An 18993-nucleotide genomic window follows, 5' to 3' on the forward strand; every position below is an offset into this window, starting at 1 on the left:
ACTTTGTGTTCTCAAAGTGTTCTTCATACCACTGGTTCTTCTTACCACTAGTTTTCTGTTTGTTTGTTTGTTTCTTGTGTGAATTTCATTTCTGTTCTTATTTTATAATTCTTCTCTATTTCTTTTCTCGGTTCTACAAAATTATTTTAAGTTCTTTCTATTTTCTTATCTTCTTTGCGTGTGTGTGTGTGTGTGTGTGTGTGTGGTGCTGGGGAGTGAACCCAGGACCTCACTCGTACTAGTCAAGTGCTGTGCCACTGAGTTACTTCCCCAGCCCTTTATCTCTGTTTGAATAAAGGGCAGTGATTCAGTGTGGGCTTTCTAGCTCAGTCTCAAATCTTTCTGCTTTGGGTTCAGAAAACCACATTTCACCTAATGTCTTTGGTTTCCCAGAGAAACACTTTCATATCAACTCTTGGCCTGGGTAAGGATCCAGTCAAGCCTAGCTAGAAGTCATTGGTTCTCAGGAAGCTGCTAGTGTCCAGATATGTGTTTAGTGATTCAGAATTCTCTTCCATTCCTTGTGGAAACATTAAACCCTCAGTCTGCAAGCTGCTAGTCTTCAGTTGGTAATGATTCATGGTGGGCTTTCTAGTTCAGTCCTGCCTACTCACCATTCTGCTCATAATCAGACTCAAGGGTGTTTCAGCAGCCCCTTTCCCTGTCCCATTAAGGAGATGGCACTGACTTGATTTTGAATGTTCACAAAAGCTGGCAAGACATAATGCCCCCCTAAGTTTCTTCCCTCAGTTAGATCTCATTTTACCATGCTGCCAAATCTTCTGTATCAATGGTGGTTTGTTTCTGTGACTGTTTCCTATTGTCATAAAAGAATGGGCTTTCATTTGCGCTTTTTATTCTTACAGATTTCAGTCTGTTCGACAGCAGGAAATAGGGCAGATTTATCTTCTTCAGTTTGGGCATTTTAGCAGCAATTCTTTATTTACTTATGACAGCTTCCCCAAGATCCTTAGGTTTATCTGGTTAAATTCATTTAGTTATTATAAGAGGACATTTTAAACCTTGTTGAATGACTTTTTTTTATACTCTTACATGATAAAAGTGTTTCTGAATGTGATGGAATGTCAAATGCTTTAATTATTAAATCCTTGACTTGTGGTCCTGTGCTTTGGTGACGTTACTGTCTTACTCTTCACTTTATTGGCTTCATGATATTATACTGTAATTTTGAGTAAAATATAGGCCCAAATGCCTGGTTTTTGTCACGTTCTCACTAGGGCTTTAACTTTCTTGATCATACATGATAATTCATAGTAAAGAAAAATTGTAATAATCAATTTAATTGTTTAACATAAAGTTTAATTCATACCCTAATATGTCAAGAACATATGTAACTATCATTTTAGAGTTACAGTTTCATACAATATTTCTAATAAGATGTAAGCTCCTGACAAATAATTTGCACATTTTTAAGTTTATTTGCTTAATTCAAACAACTGGGTGGGAATATTAGGCTCTATGCAATGGTAGCTAACTGTCCTAATTACACTTTTAATTGAGTAGTCAACATTAAATTACATGTCTACAGCATGCTAACTCAGTGGCAGCAGGAGACAACTCAAGTTGCCTTGGAGGCTCATTCCATTACTTGACAGGAGCCAAGTAACTAATATAACTGTAATAACCCCAGGAAAAAAAAATCAGAAAAATCTCTGGAATAAAAATAGAAAAGAGCAAAACCAGGCTTGCACAGAAAATGCCCATCACACACACACACACACACACACACACACACACCCCTTCAAGAGTTTGTGAAAACCTGAAGAATGAAGGCAGGAAAAACAGCCACTAGCAAGGCCAGGGCAGTGGAATGAGGAAACCAAAATGGAGAAAGAGCAAAGTACTCTACTGCTGGAAAAGAAGCACAACTGTATGAATACAAAAAAGGCAAATATCCTAAAAGGAGCAGCTAGAACCAGGCTATTATGAGAAAGAGTTTGATCTTACATTAATCCACTTGTTTTATTTACTCGTTTATTTAAACTACATCCTCTTCCAAAAAGGATTTCCTCCATATTTCAAAATCCATACATAGCAAAATCACTAAGGCAAGAATGGGTAAAGGAAAAAAAAACTGAGGGTGAGAGAAATGATAAAGCTAGTGGGAAAGGCTGGTAAACAACATAACATGCCACACAATCCTCTTCAGCTTCCCAACAGCCAGAGTAAACAGGAAAATGTGATCTGTTTCCACGGGACATGAGAGAAACAATCCAGCTGCTCACCAGAAGCATATGGGTTGAGACTTCAGTGAAATTTATCTTATGCTTTTAATCAAGAGAACAGACTGTGTGATAAAGTGGATGACACTCTCAATGTCATTTTTACAATAAATATGATATAAAATTCTGAGTAATGATACTATAATTTCTTCAGTTCAGTCCAAATCATAACTTCATAAATATTTCAGTAAAAGCAATTATGCAAATGATCCAGATATGCCACTCCCAGATGGTCTGGTTTATCCAAGAGCAAAATTGAGAATGTCCAGAGAACATCATATCCTTTAGATAATCCTCAATGAATCTTATTTTCACAGCAAATAAATCATAAATGAGGTAGTCTTTCATAATCTACTCATTATGTACCCAAAGATAATTTGCCAAATAATTTCCACCTAAGAAACACAGCCAATTAATTATGTTTTCTAAGCTAGGCCACTCATGATTAAACACCTTTTACTTACCTTATTTCCTGCTGATTCCTGTTTTCTTCTCTGGAGAGGGTTACCCCATTTTATAAAATGTGCAAGAAAATTATACTTAGGTATAGCTCCCTAGGTCATTGTTAAGAGCAGATTTTGTTTATAGGGTAATTTTGAAAATGCTATAAACTTGAAGAGATTATAAGTGTGCCTTGTTCTAATAACACACAAACATAAGTATCTAAATTTAAAATCCCTATACTCCAGTCTTTATGTAAATTTGTTTTCTTTGATCATAGAGAGAAACAGCACTATTGACCTAACTAAGCAGTGTCTTCTCCTGGGGAGTTGCTCATGTGCTAGACTTTTGAAAGGAAAGTTTGAATGCACTCAAGCAGTTTAGGACCTTTAACATGAGCAAAATAGAAACGTGGAGAATCCCACAGAAACAGATCAAAAGCCTTAAGCTGAGGGGTCGCTCACACTTGGTTGTGCAGGTGTGTATAGGTGTGTATTCCAGAAGTTAGTTTTAAACAGTGGTCTTGACAGATAGACACGTGTGGTTAACAATAACAAAATGTTACCTCAAATCAGCAGTTTTCCCGGTCTTGTTGGTGCACATGACCCCCCTGGTCTGATATCCAATCTGGATGTCCCAGTACTTGTTCTCTTGTCGGTTCTGTCTGTTCCTATTTCTCTTTTTCTTGATAAGTTCCCGGGCCTCTGGATCCTTGACTCCTTTGCCTCGGTCCTTTTCCCGATCTTTATTCTTTCCGCGCCTCCTTGCCTGCCTCACTTGCCTGGAGTGTGGCATGGAGCACGAACTCCAGGGCCCCACCTGCAAGCTGTACATGCTCTCCTCCGCCTCGCAGGGGCTGGACTGGCACACCTGGAATTCGGTCAGGTTTGGACAGCCAGAGCCTCCAAACTGCGGGGGCGCCACAACATGCCGTGTCCGATGCTGGAGTCCGCTTCCACAGGTTTTGGAGCACTCGGACCACGGGGAGAACTCAGACACGATGCAATCTTGCTGGCAAGGAATGAGGCAAGCCTGTTCCAGGAGAGGCTTGGGCTCAAAGTACTCACAGATGATGTCCTCGGCAGGCATGTCTTTGTCTTTCTGGATGCACGTTATCTCTCTCACCTGAATGCCTTCTTCTCCCTTGATACACTCCAGGGGTTTCTCTAGGCTTTTTGAAATCACTGGCTGACACTGATTCCAGGGTCCCAGCCTCCAGTCGTACAACTCTTTGTGCCAGTCACACACTTTGAAACAATTTTGCTGGTTACTGGGTCTTCCAGCCTGCTTACAGTTGCTATGCAAAGTCGTCCAGCCCTCCACATGAGCACACCACACAGCCCTGGTTTGGATGCCTCCTGGACCACATTCGTCTCCCATGCATCGGCCCCATGGACCTAAAAAACAACGCAAGAGTTAACAGTGCCACTAAAAGAAAACGACAAGTCACTTCACCTTCCAGACAGATTCCTCAAGACCTAGTACATTAACTTCCCTGAAGTGTAATAAAGTAGGTCTCTATAGGAGCCTGTCAGAACGGAATAATCTTTACCAAGTATTTTTACAAAAGGGAACTGTGTCACGGTGCCTATATAAGGTAACTGCTGGGGCAATTTTACTTTGGGTCCTTTTGGGATTACTGAAAGTTTGCTTTTATTCATTTCCTTCACTTTAGGTAGTTAGAAATCCTGGCTCATAAAGGACATCAGAAATTAGTCACAGCGAAAACCTATTACTCCTGCTTCACAACCATCAAATCCATTCTAGTAACTGGCAAAGAAAATGGCCCCTGGTAAAAACCTGCTTCTCCAGCAGACTTTACTTTTCTTGGGCAATTAACTACTTTGTAGAACATACTCTCTTTCGCCTAATTTTTTATTGTTATGGTTGTGACTGCAAGGGTCTAATAGTTGTGTACTGTACCTGCTGACAAAATTTAAAGTGTTGCCTTTCTGGTCACCAAAGCTGAGAATTGAAAAAAAATCCTCATTTAATCACATTCAGGGTTTAAATTTACCAAAAAAAAAAAAAAAAAAAAAGAAAAAAAGAAAAATCAAATTTTCTTACTTCTCTAGTCAAGTATAGACATGAATAAGGAAATTTAAATTCAACTGAAAGAACTTTTTCAATTTTCTGATGTTTTGTTAAGGGGTAATTAGGGGTTTTATATATTCATTTTCTAAATATGAACTATTTGGTATTATAGAGTTATTTTTAGGGAATACTTAAGTCCATGCCTTTAATATGACATATTAGATTTGTACCTGGGAATCCTTCTTAGAAAAGAGAGAGAGAAAGCTTGTATTTTTAATACTATTTCTTTTTCTAAGGTAAATAATAAGATTTTCAAAGCTTTAACAGACAAATTCCAATTTATGAAATTAGAACTACATTTGAAAAATGTAGAGATCATATTCATTCCATGAACTTGAGAAATTCTTCGATGACCCTCAACTGTCTTCAACAGGTTGTGAGGGAAGGTAAGGACCAGGTGAGGGCTCTAGGGTCCTCTGTCCACACATGCACACTGCTTCCTCCTTCCTCATTATTGCTTCTATAAAAAAAACTCTATTTTACTATTATTTTTATTCATGTGGTGATTATATATTAGGCTATGTCTGCAAGAGGCTTCTGCAGCTAAAGAGTGAAAACCTTTAAAGTAGGTCAATGGATACATTCTATTGATGGGAATAACAAGAGACAGGAGGGGCAAGTGATTTGCCAAGTTTACATCTTGAATGAATAACACAACCATTCTAGATTTTTCGATCCAGTTCTTCTGACTTTTAGTCACAAGATATAACCTGGATTTTAGAGATTAAGGTTCAGACAGCTTCTCTTATGCAAAACAATTATTAGCCTACACAGAATGAAATATGAAAAATATGCTTAAAATTTTTAATTAAAACAGATAATTTTGTTTACCATGAAAGAGGTTTAAAATTTGATTTTTTCTCCCTTACAAACAGCATAATCAAATGGTAAGTGGAAAAGAGGCTTACTATAAATACTATAACTAACATTGTAACTGATCATTTCTACATTGAAAATAAATATGTTATACTTTATTTGTAATACTCTTACTCTCATTGTTTCTTTATAAAATTCTATCAAGGACTTATAATATATAAGGAAACAGTCTTTCTGGAGTATTTCAAGACTTAACCTAATGGATAGACTGGCTGTAGCTCAGCGGTTCCTTCAACACAGAATGTACAACCAATGGATGTTTTACATTTGTCAATATACAATACTAAATGATGTTTTAATCCTACTTTTAATTTCCTAAAGAAAAAATATATATTCACAAATCTAGTGATGCTTTCTTAGAGACTGACCAAGTATTCAATTTGGGAATCACAAAACCTAAGACACTTTTCAATAAAAAAACATAGGAATATGTATAAAACTTTAGAATTATTTTACACATCTTGGCATTTATTTTCTTTTCCCATTGTACCTAAATAAAATAGTAATCCATATTTTCACCTTGAAGACAGCAAATAAATCTATCTGTATATTAGACTCTCAAGAGCAAATTACATGCCATTAAGTTTGAGATTCAAAAGATAAGTGTCTTGTACATATTCAGAATTCACCAACAGAATTCAGGAAAATTTCTTGGTACCTTAATGTTTTCTATCCTTAACATTAATTATGAAATTATACTGATTAATCAGATTGGAGCTACTAGAAGTTACTCTTTTATACTTGAAATAAAATCAAAATATTTTATATCAAACTTGTAAAACTGGCACTCAAAAATACTTGTACATACCAAATACATAGAACAGGTTCAATAATATGTACTGAATAAATGAATAAAATCAGAAACAAAATCAAGAAAATAATTCCAGTTAATTTATGGTACAACAGACAGATGTTTGTTTCACAGGTACTCCAAGATAAAGACAAAACATGCTTTTCTCTTAAGCCAGTTGAAATTACTTCTGATTATCTAAGACTTGGTTTTTATGCACTTACTGAATACATAAGAAGGTGCCAGTAACATATTTTATTAATTTAAATAACAGATATCTATTAAATTACAATAAGAACTCACAGTATAATGTTAACTTTGTAAACTATTACATAATGCAAATATTTATATCTCTAACATGTTATATATATATATATATATATATATATATATATTTATGATTATATATAAATAATACATATAATTTGGGACTGTAACTAAATGTAAATACACATAAGATTTTGACATTGCTTTGAGGGATAATTTTAGAATATCATAGGTATAAATTGTATTTCTTCTTACTAAATATTCTTTGCCTTTTGAGATATGTATAAAGCACCTTTTCAGAAATAATGTTCGACTTCAATATGAAAATAAAGTATTTTATTTCTACTCAAAATGTGTAAATGCCTTTAAAAATAAGAATAATGGTATCTTATTTATGAAGCCATAAATCAAATGTTCTTTTTCTACTTTGTAAAGAACAAAAATGTACTTCCAAAGGGTGCAGGGAATGTGTTTTTATTCTTTAGGAAAAGTAAAATTTTTCTACTGTGGTCATCTCTTTGAATATCAACTTTTGTATACATTTTTTTTTAATAGTGTTGACACTACTACAGAGATTGTTCATCTATGACAATAGTTTTCTGAAAAGTTAATTTTAAAATTACTAGTTGACATATAGAAATATGGATGGGAGTTTTCTCAAATGTATAATTTATTCATTAGAAAAGTAAGATAATTCTAGGCTAGTGGCATGTTAGAGTCTGTAAACAAGTCAAAATAACACCTGGCATTTTGCCAGGGGAATGTTAAAGTTCGTAAACAAGTCTGGATGGTGCCTGGTAAAATGCCAGAGGGAGTGGTTTGAGAAGTAACAAAAGCGAGCCATTAAGTGTGGAGATTCCTTATTGGTTGACTGATGTATCTAGTTTATGCTAATTAGATAAGCTGTGTGGAATGTATAAATACTGCTCCTGTCCTGGAATAAACGGCTTCCACTCCTGCTGTATCAACGTACACAAGTTATTCGTCACCCCCCGGTTATTTTGCTGCAGCCAGCCGGACTGCTGCAGTGGCACATGCCTATAATCCCAGTGGCTCAGGAGGCTGAGACAGGAGGATGGCAAGTTTGAAGCCAGCCTTAGCAATGGACAAGCTTTGAACCACTCAGTGAGGCACTGTCTCTAAATAAAATACAAAATAGGGCTGGGGATGTGGCTCAGTGGTCGAGTACCCCTAAATTCAATCCGTGGTACAAAAAAAAAAAGTAAGACAATTCTTACTTTGATGTTGCTCACTAGATACAAGGAATATCACATGTGTATATACATCCTTTTACATGTTATATTTATACAAACTTCACACTTTTACTAATAAAATGGAACAATTAGTTACATTCCATTGTATCATTGCATCTTTTTAATTTCCTGGCTTACATTTGGATGAATTTTGTCTATTACTTTGTTCAAAAAAGAGAGAATTGAGTTTGCAGATTTTAATATTATAGTCATTACATGGTTTATGTCAAATATCAGCAGGAAGAAAGAGATTGAGTTCAAGAAAACTTTTAGACTATCTTACACTGATAATAAGTAAGAATTTATGAAGTTTACTTAGGTAACAAGGAAGAGCTTACATTATAAATATAAATACATTTCAATTCCCATTGCAATAAGATTATCACAGATTCTTATTAAGCAGCTGCTCACAGATAACACTGTTGGGTTTATTTTATTCGAAGTCTATTTACATTGAGAACCAGAAGATAGTGTATCCCAAGGAAACTCCACAGAGATCTATAAAAACACCTACTGATGCAGAAACAAAAGAATAAAATGCTTGAAGGCACCAGTGAAAGCAGAAGTGGCAATATAATCATGACAGAACCTAAAAAGAACTCATGCACCTTGCAGCCTTTAAAGGCTGTCTTATCTTTTCATTGCACCTTGGGTATTGCATGTGTGTGCAATTAACTATCTCTTAAAAGATCAGATCTCTCTCATAGTGCTCCTGATGGAGGACTGTCTACTTCTGCTCTCTAAGCAGTCTTGAAATAATCACACATTGAATAGGAAGAGGGCCACATCAAAAATTGTTCTTGACAACTAAGAATTGTTAACCCAATTAGCTAACATGTTTCAAGGTGCACAAATGCTTTAAAACAAATTTGAAAACACAATACTTAAACTACTAGGGAAAACACAATGTCGTCTACCAAGTACAAGAGTGTAATATTTAATATCAAGTGTTTCTGCATAAATATTGAAATTTAGCCCCACAATCTAATATTAAGAATGAGAGGGAGTGGTAATGAAAAAATGGTAAGGGAGATTGCTTTTAAACAAGAACAGTAAGAATTTCTACTGGTTTAAAACTTGCTTCCTTTATTGTTCATGTTCATGATTATTTAAAGAGAGCTTGGAATCTAATTGAACAAAAACAAAGGATAGGCAGCTTTCGCCTTAAGGGATTGGATAATGGCCCTTATGCATGGAAATGTATTCCTGTGTACAGATTTCTAAGATTGTGTTTAGTCAGTATCATGCAAAATGTTTCTAGGATGTGGGTCAATAAATATGTGTGGAACACTTAGCTTGACAGATTTTATGTAAATCTAGAGAGAAACATTGGATGTCTTATTCAACTAATAGGGAGCTAAACAACTGCTTATATACCCCAAATATTTATGTAAGTGATAGACTAACAACACAAATATTTTCACTTGCAATCAATGTAAGATTATGCAAAGCTGTGACAAAACGTTAAATGAATGCTACTTGGCTCAGTTTCCATGGGTTACAACTTTAAATGTGATTCTTCGCTAACTTCTCACAAACATCGATAAAATAATGAAATTATTGTTATTCCTGCTAAAAAGGATTGTATAACATGTCTATTCTCTTCATGTGATTCAGAACTCTCTCTTTATTTCAGTCTACAAAGGACTGCCTTTTAAATTTAAAATTAGTATTTCCCCCACCATATTCAATACTGACTTCTTCTAAGACTGTTTTTTATATGTCAAGGACATGAGAACAATAAAAGGTTGAGTCTATAAAAGGCCACATTATTGACAGGTGGCCAGCAACTGTTCCAAAGAGCCTTATAAAAGATAAACACTATAAAAGAAGTACGAGAAAATTATGCAAACTACTTTCTGTCCTTGTTTGCTATAAAACTCTCAAATGAGCCAGTTTCTTGTTTGACTAAATATGTTTGCATCCTTCAAATAAGATAATGTGTTTTCTCCTTCTGGATTTGATTGTGGAACAGCGTGTCCTACTTTACCAGCAGGATCAAGGAGAACACAAACAGCTTAGTAATATACTAAACTATTTCTTGCATGCCATAGGATCATGTTTTAAAATTTATATTTAACTAAAAAAAGAAAAGAAAAACTTGTTTTTACCCAAGCGAATCAGTGTAAAAAATTAGAGTGTTGCTAGATAATAGGAAAAAATCTCACAAATCCCATAACCTAGAAGTAACTGGTCTTCATAATTTGCTTTCATCCTACTAGTCAATTAAAAAGTGCATCTAAATAAAATTGGGATTGTGCTACAATTATTTAAAAAAATTAAGAATATGACTTCACAATATTTTATACAAATAATTCATTTTGGTACACACATAAATATTTGACCTACAAGACAGTTAATTTCCTTTGCTCTTCATATTTTCATATTTAGATCTATACTAGGGGTACAGAGGAGTTTGTTCTATCAATTTACCATGCTTTATTTAATTGATATTTGCTCAGGGACATTTAGCACTTTCTTAATGGTTCCCATATTATGAAGAAAGTTACAATGGATACTGGAAAAATAACTTGGCCAAATGCTTTGCAAAATTTTCAAACTTTTGACACACATAGTATTATAAAAATAATGTAAAAATCCACTGAAATATACCCTTCTACCAGGAATTTATGAGCACATTCTCTTTTCTCCCACCCCCTCTTGATATCTGAAAACTATTACTGTTCCAAATCTGGGAGCCTATCTGGGGTCCTATGGGCTTATCTTCTTGGACAGTGAATCCTTTGACTATTTTGATCCAAAAGACAGTCTTCATTCCTTTAATTTCAATTCTCTTGTGTACTATGGTCTAGAAAGACCTCAAAACTTCTGTAGAATTGACAATATCCTTTTTATTTTTTTCATCACTGAAACATAATTTTGCTGTTATGTACTCTTTTGATCTTTTGAAAGAATTTTTCTGTGGGCAAAAACAAACATGTGGGTTTTAATTATCTGTTTTGAAATAGTCCCATAAATTAGTAATATAAATACCCAGAAACTATGGCACTTAAAATTACATTAGTTAATTTAAGTATGAATGTGTGCTCTGCCTAGTAGACAACTTTGTAAAGATTTGTGAACACACAAACACAAAATAAATTTTGAATACTTACTGACCTAAAATAGGTTAAACTTTCATTTTAAAGAAAAGCAAAAGAAGAGCTCATGGTTTCTTTGACTTGAGTTTTAATTTAATTTAATTTAATTTTAATTTAAAATATAACTCTCAAATGACAAATCAGTTTGGTGCATAAGTAGAGATCACTGTGGAAGTCAAGTTGAGCTTTCATCTTCTATAAGTAATTAAACTTTAATAAGAAATTATATCAGTATCAAATTATATGTTCAAAATTAGAACAGGCTTTTCAAATCTGATGAGAAATGAATGAGAAATCAGTGAGTAGGATAACTGATTTCATAATTGCTAAGTTCAATAATCTATTTTTAGGGTCTATCGTGTTTGATCTTTCCTAAGAAAATTACTTAACCTCTATGGGTCTTGGTTTCTACATTTGCAAGATAAAATATGAACTGTCATTAACCCCCATCATCTCCTTACACATGCTAAGTCTCACCATTAGGACTTATATGGTTTGAATGTGAAGTGTACCCCCAAAGCTCACATGGGAGACAATGCAGGAATTTCAGAGGAGAAATGATTGGGTTATCAGAGTCTTAACCCAATCAGTGAATTAATCCCCTGAGATTGAGTGGTAATTGAAGTAGGAGGGTGTGACTGGAGGAGGTGGGAATTGTGGTGTGGCTTTGGGGTATATATATATATTTGTATCTGGCAAGTGGGGACATTTCTCTTGCTGTCATGTCATGATGGTCTGCCTCATCTTGAGCCCCTAGAAATGGAGCCAGCCTTTCTGGACGAAGACTTCTGAAACTCTAAACCCTTAAATAAACTTTTCTTCCCTGAAATTGTTCTGATCAGATCTTTTAGTCACAGCAGCAAAAAAAAAAAAAAAAAAAAAAAAAAAGTTGACTAAAATAGAAATTGGTACTGAGATGTAGGGTCCTTGCTGTGACGAACCTGCCCATGTGGTTCAGAAGACTTTTGAGCTCTTTAGAATTGGTGGGAGGAATTTTGAGATGTGTAGCAGAGCAAGTTGGAAATATTTTAGATTGTTGTAAGTGGAGATTAATGGCCAAAGTAGGTGGGAGCTCAGATGACCAGAATGACTTTAGGACCAGAGGAGGATTCTATTGGAATTTGGAGTATGTTATGTTCTGCCTGAGAAGTTATCTGCGTTTCACTTGTGTCCTGAAACTTTCTGTGAGGCTGATTTTTAAAGAGATAGACTTCTTAATCTGGTGGAAGAAATATCTAGACAGCATAGCATTCAGGCGGTGGTTTGGCTATTGCTGGTGGCTTTTAGCCAAATTTATTGTGATAAACAGGAGCAGAAAACAGAGTGGCAAGATTCAGAAAAAGTGGATTTGAGAGGCAGGAGTGAAACTGGGACTAAGGAAGTTGCATTTGTTAAAGACAGTACTACCACTAAAGAAATGCTGAAGACTTTACTGAGAGACAATAAGAAAGGTGGCTTGAGGGCATCTCAGGAACTGGCAAGACCATACCCATCTCAAGCTCAAGGCAGTAAAGGTGAAAGTTCTCCTGAGAATAGACTAATGGGGCACCCTTCTTGCACAAGGGGGCATAGGAAGTTTTTTCAAAGTGCTCAACCTACCAGACACTGAGAAGTTGCTGCAACAAGGGTCCCTGGTAGGGACTACTTGTTGCAACTAGCAGTCAACTACTAGTCAACTACTAGTTGACTACTGCTAGAGATGGAAGCAGACCTTGGTGTCAACCATGTGGTGCTGGTTCTGCAGGAATGCAGGATGCTGAAGTTCATGGAGGCTTTCACCAAGATTTTTAAGGAAAGCCTGAGAGGCCAGGCAAAGTGCAATATGGTTGGAGTTCCTGCAGGAACTCCCTGAGAAGGCAAGGTGTAGAGATTTGAAGAGGAAGCTAAAGCTTCAGTGGAGACCCCCATGATTAAAAAATGCCAGTACTGTGAGACATCATTTTAGGAAAGCTCCAGGAATTGAAAAGAGACAAACCAAGAGAGAGGCTACTTGGGCTGCAACCAATAAGGCCACAGAGGCAGAACTACATCCTCCCTTTCGAGAGGACATCACAATGTCACGTGCCCAAGATGCCAGACATGGAGCTACAGGCCTTGTTTGCCCAGCGGGATTTTGGTCTAGCTTTGGTCCTAATCCTTCTTTCTATACCCCTAATTTTGTGAATGGAAATGTTTACTTGGTACCATTTTAAATTGGAAATTTATAAATTGCTTTTAATTTTACAGGAGCTCACAATGCAAGATTGTCTTGAGCGTCAGAGGAGAATTTGGCCTTGAACTTTTGGACATTTTTGGAACTGTTGAAACTATAGGGACTCTTGGAAATGGACAAAATGTACTTTGCGTTATCAGATGGTTTTGAGCTTTGGGGGGCCAGGAGCAGAATATTATTGTTTGAATGTGAGGTGTCCCCCAAAAGCTAACATGTGAGACAATGCAGAAACTTTAGAGGAGAAATTATTGGGTTATCAGAGTCTTAACCCAATTAGGGAATTATTCCCCTGATAGGGATTAACTGAGTGGTAATTGAAGTGGGAGGTATGTGGCTTTGGGGTATATATATTTGTATCTGGGAAGTGGAGACCTTTCTCTCTCCTCCCTAATGGGAAGCTGCTTCCCTTTGCCACACTCTTCCTTCATGATGGTCTGCCTCACCTTGAGCCCATAGAAATGGAGCTGGCCTTCTGTGGACTAAGACCTCTGAAACTGTGAGCCCTTAAATAAACTTTTCTTCCCTAAAATTATTCTTTTCAGATCGTTAAGTCACAGCAGTGAAAAAGCTGACTAAAATAAGGAGGAAAATATGTGATAAAGTTGTGTAAAACCTTTTTGTTACACAAAAATAATCACATTTTTATGTGATAATATTTTAAAGTGTGCATAATCAGAGATAATTTCTTTAGGGTAGACTCTATTAAAGTGAATAACTGGGTCAAAGGATTTGATGATTTTGCACTTTTTAAATACATGTTGCTCAACTGACTTTTCATAGAAGCGTATGGAAATCTACAGCCTATCACTACATCCTGATAGGCATTAGCTATTATAATAGCTGTTTTGTTAATTATATACATATGAAAAATTCCACTGTTGTTTCAATTGAATATCTATTACATATGACTTTGAACAGTTACCTTCTGTTCTGTGAATTGTTCTATTAGTTTCTATATTTTTCAGATATCTCATTGACTGTTGTTATCTCAACCTACTTATTTGATGATATGAACATTTTCTATGATCATTAAAATGTATTTTCTACTTGGTATTTTATGATATTTTTGTTTATGATATTTCCTATGTCTTTGATATGCAGGCTTTTCACTACCACAATCTTATACTCCCTTCTCTGTTTTCAACTGAAAATGAATTTTCAGGTATAGAGATTCATAAATATACATTAAAAAGTTTCATCTTTTTTATAGATTCATCTGAACAAAAATGTATTAGATTTATCAGGAACTCATTCTGAGAATATTATAGGCCACTATATGAACATTCTATTTTGTATATAGTTTTACCATAATTTTACCAAGAAAATACATGTAGTATGATTGAAATATACTTCTTAGCCTAAAAACATGGCATTAAGAGGTGCCTCAAACACTGTATTGCTATATTGCATTGCTAGATTTTATTTTAATGCTACATTTTATTTATGATTTGCATAGTTTATAGTGTGTTTTTGTATAGATGGTCTCATTCAATCTTTTCATCAAGTGCTCTATATGAAGAATAAAGATTATGTTATTCTCTCTAGTAGAACTAATCTTAACAGATCTAAAAAAATATCAATCAATCAAACTCTCAAATATTTCTATTGTTTCACTGGATGTAGTTATGTATCCAAAAAGAGAAAAAGTGATATTAGCTGTATTTGAGCAACCCAAGAAGGGAAATCATGGTTCCATAATGAAGAATCCCCAACTTCTGAATAAGATCCCATTCAACTAAGGGGATGCTAAAGCCAATTTTTTAAGGAAAAGTATTCTTCAGGACAACAGATGCTAATTCCGTGTTTTCCTTCCAAACTCATAAACTTACCCAGGGGGGAAAAATGGAGATTTCTAGAATTTTTGACTACAAAAGGAAAATGTGATACCAATAGCCTCAATAAATATTCAAATTAAAGAGTTCTATTTGAACAGTAACACTCACTGCCATTCTAAAACAAAAATATCCCATTATTCCCCCACCCTAAATAATTACAACCAAAATAAGAAAAACAACAAACAAAATCTGACAGTTTCATGTGACTGGCAGCAGAATATTTATGAAATAAGGACACAAATACTAAATTCCATAGAGTTGAAGATATGCCAAATCATTAGTATACACTGTTTTAGAGAAAGGATCTAAGGTTGCAACATCAACTCTAGTGAATATAAATGCTCTTTATTTATTGAAATAGTTTGTCTTAGCATCAATGATAAAATATAACACTAGGAAATATACAATTCCCTCAAAAATACAGAATGCACAAAATTTTCTAACCACATCAAATTAGAGATCTTCGATTATAATTGTCTCAAAGTGAATCACTTTGACATATTTGCCAGCCTGATACAATGCTAAGGGCGTCAAGTCAATGGAATCTTTAGAAATAAAAGATAATCCTCTCTATTCCAGGGAACCATGACAAAATAGTAAGTGAAATATTCATATAATCAATCATAGTTAAAAGCATGCTTTTTTTTTGGATTACTCTAAAAGTATAATTTGAGACAAATGCCTGTATGAAATTAACTTACTTTAAAAGTAATTCCATGGAGCAGGGATACGGCACAAAGGAAATGAAACTGGGAAAGGGAATCAAGGAAAAGCCAATGGAAGTATATGTCATCAATTTGTCTACTATAATAGGTACTTTGTTTTGACTATGACAGACCTTCTGAGAAACTTTATGAAATGTATTTCAAAATTGTTAGTTTATAGCATAGAAGGATTAAGCATTTCTTCTTTAATTCCTAATCCTCTCTGCTCAAATTTGCTTGAAGAAGTTTCCTGGTACAGCCTTGCACTACTCAGATATCCTCATTCTGCCTAGTCACAGTGATGACCAACTCACTATCTGCAAATATAGGTTTTCCGCCTGAAGCTAGGTCCTCTGGTTCAGCAGAGTTTAAGATTGTGGACAGAGACCACAGATTCCTGAAATGGATCAAAAGGAATAATGGGGAGAGGGCAAACCTAATTCACCAATGGTTTTTAACCCATGCAGTTTAGCTTTCATAGTAAAGCAGCCTTTTTTTGTTTATTGACTCAGTGCATCCTGGAAAACATTTCTCCAATCATACAATTTGTTATTTCTGGATGTAAACCTTTAATAGGCCATATCACTATCCTAATGAAGACAACTGCTTTCAGGAAATGAGATCTATAAAAGTACCACTGACTTCTATTTTCATTGTCCATTGTCATATCTCTTTACTATATCATTTTGAATGAGCAATATTGTACAAATATAAGTATATAAGTCTTAAAAATCAATCATTCTGAAATCCTCTGATAACAGTGCTGGTGGAAGTACTGCAGTCATAGGAGGAAGACCTATATCCAGAGTTGTTGTCAATTCTAATTACAATGCACAGCTGTCCCATTTGTGATAGAAAATGTGTAATATAATCAACTGGCTGGCTGCTGCTTGAAGGTTAGTGATTAGCAGTGGCAATAGCTAGACCAATGTTAGTGAGAGGAAGCTATACTATTGTGTCCATCCATAACAAACTGATGCATTGGTCAGTTTGAAGCTAGAGGTTGACAGACATTCACAGGCCAATTTTTTTTTTTTGTCTTCTTAAATACTCTGTTTTGTTTATGATGCAGATACTCAGGGGTGAGCACTAGTGCAGTCCACAAAGACCTATTCTTTACTCTCATGGGACATCCATCCCTATGCTCTTTCTCTAGACTTCCATGTCTCTAATGAGCTAGCTATTTGCCATTGCTTAGAAGTCCATAAATGTCTGTATTATCCCTCAATACAGAGTAAAACTAAATATAGGCTCACAGCTTGTTGTCATGGGAAGACTGCCCTTTCTTTAGGGCCACAAAAAAATGGGGCTGTTTGTATTACTGCAGTTCACTTATAAGTAGCACCAATATACTACAATGAGCCATTAAGCCTGAATTTTTTTTCTCTTTTTGATTGGACTTAATAAATCCCTTATAAACCCTGAGTTGAGGGAGAAGAATTCATGTAAAAGAGGTACCTCATATTCTGAATCTATCTGGGTCTGATTCTAAATGCTCCACTGATGTTGTATGTTAAATTTTAGCTGCATCCTCCCAATCATTATATTTTATTTGTTGGGTTTCATAATAGCTATCTCAGGATAGAGAACTATAGTCAAAGAGCTAGTTGGTATCTAGCATACATCATCTACTGGGACCCAGTAGCAAAGCAAATCAGGACAGGGTGTGTGTGTGTGTGTGTGTGTGTGTGTGTGTGTGTGTGTGATATTTTTTTCCTAAAGGGAGTAATTCTCTATTGCAGAAAACATAGTATTTCTTCCAAACCCAAGTTATCTATTCTTCAACTCTACTATTAGGAATAGCCAGAGATTCCACATAGTCATTTTATGTAACAGAAATGTATCTCATAACAGCAGATCTTCTGGGCCATTATGTCCGGTGTGACTGAGAAGCTTAAAGCAGCTTGGACCTGCTAGAGATGTATGTACTCTGAGATTCATTCTGAACTAACATTCTTTCAATTCAACCAATAGATTATAGCAATATTCCTAATCATCTTTTATGATGCTTTCAGAACGCAAAGAGGTTGTAGTAGGTAGCCAACCTCCATCACAGTCATAATGGCCCCTTCATTATGGCACTTATGCTTTTCTATACTTACCCATAGTGAATAGAGATGACTTGTGTGACTACTATGATACTGCAGAAATACTGAGGTGAAAAATATATGGCTTCTGATTTACCCTTTTTCTTGATTCATTCACTCTGTGGGAAGCCACCTATGATGTCATGGAAATACTCAAGCAGCGTTTTGAAGATGAGAAACTTCAACCTCCGGTACACAACATGTGAGTGACCCATAATCCCCTTGGAAGCAGATCCTCCAGCACCAGTTAAGCTTTCAGATGACAGCATTGCTGACCAATGTCTTGACCATAACCTCATGGTATACCCTAAGTCAAAAACACTCAGCTGAACTGTTCCTGAATTTCTGGCATAAAGCAACTATGAGATAATAAATACTTTGTTGTAAGCTGCTAACTTTTGTTTTGCAGCAATAGATAATTAACATTGATTAGAGTACCTGGAAGACATATGCTGCATTAACCAAAAATCTAAAATATGGGTCTGGCATATTGGAGTTGAGCTATGGGTAGAAGTTGAAAAAGCACAGTAAAAGCTAAAGGAGGCTTAAAGAGATAGAAGTGGCCTGAGGGCACTGAAGGTGGCTGCCAATAAGGACTTAAAAGCAGCAGGGAGAATGTTACTGGAAACTTGAGGAATGGGGGTTCTTGTTATATCATGATAGAGAGCTTAGCAATACCTACATTATCATGGAAAGTAGAAATTTCACCTAACTTATTGGGCAATCTGGCTACAATTTCCATACAGTGATGAGGGTGCTACCTTGTCTTTCTTCTTAGGACATCTCTAATACCTACCATTTCTTGTTCACCAAATCAAACTGGTATAATGTTATAAATATAAAGAAACAGCATGGTATTCGGAGCAATTTCAAGTCAATCAAGGTCCCTGGTAACTATATCTTAGTGGATACAGAAATATTAATCTGGCCCTGAGGTAAAAAAGTTAAAAATGTATTGCAGTAAAAGCAAGACGTTTTTTTATCTTTCTTATTAATGAGAATTGAATAAAAATTACTAAATTATTATCTGCATGTGTTGATTTTGTCTTTTTTAACAGCTGAAATTAGGCCTATGTTTACTCTAGCTTGC

At 35.4% G+C, this 18993-nt stretch overlaps 1 protein-coding gene across 1 annotated transcript in view; it reads right to left on the reverse strand.

Annotated features, from left to right (window-relative positions):
• The window catches only part of Thsd7a (thrombospondin type 1 domain containing 7A), a 403918-nt gene that overhangs the window by 236252 nt on the left and 148673 nt on the right, over positions 1–18993 (reverse strand). Inside the window, exon 2 of the mRNA XM_046422471.2 lies at positions 3250–4081. Within this exon, the coding sequence (XP_046278427.1) occupies positions 3250–4081 (832 nt within the window). The remainder of the gene's footprint in view (positions 1–3249; positions 4082–18993) is intronic.

The sequence above is a fragment of the Marmota monax genome, unplaced genomic scaffold (assembly GCF_021218885.2).
Source record: "Marmota monax isolate L192 unplaced genomic scaffold, Marmota_monax_Labrador192_F-V1.1 WCK01_AAM20220418_F8-fsc00027, whole genome shotgun sequence".
NCBI lineage: Eukaryota > Metazoa > Chordata > Mammalia > Rodentia > Sciuridae > Marmota > Marmota monax.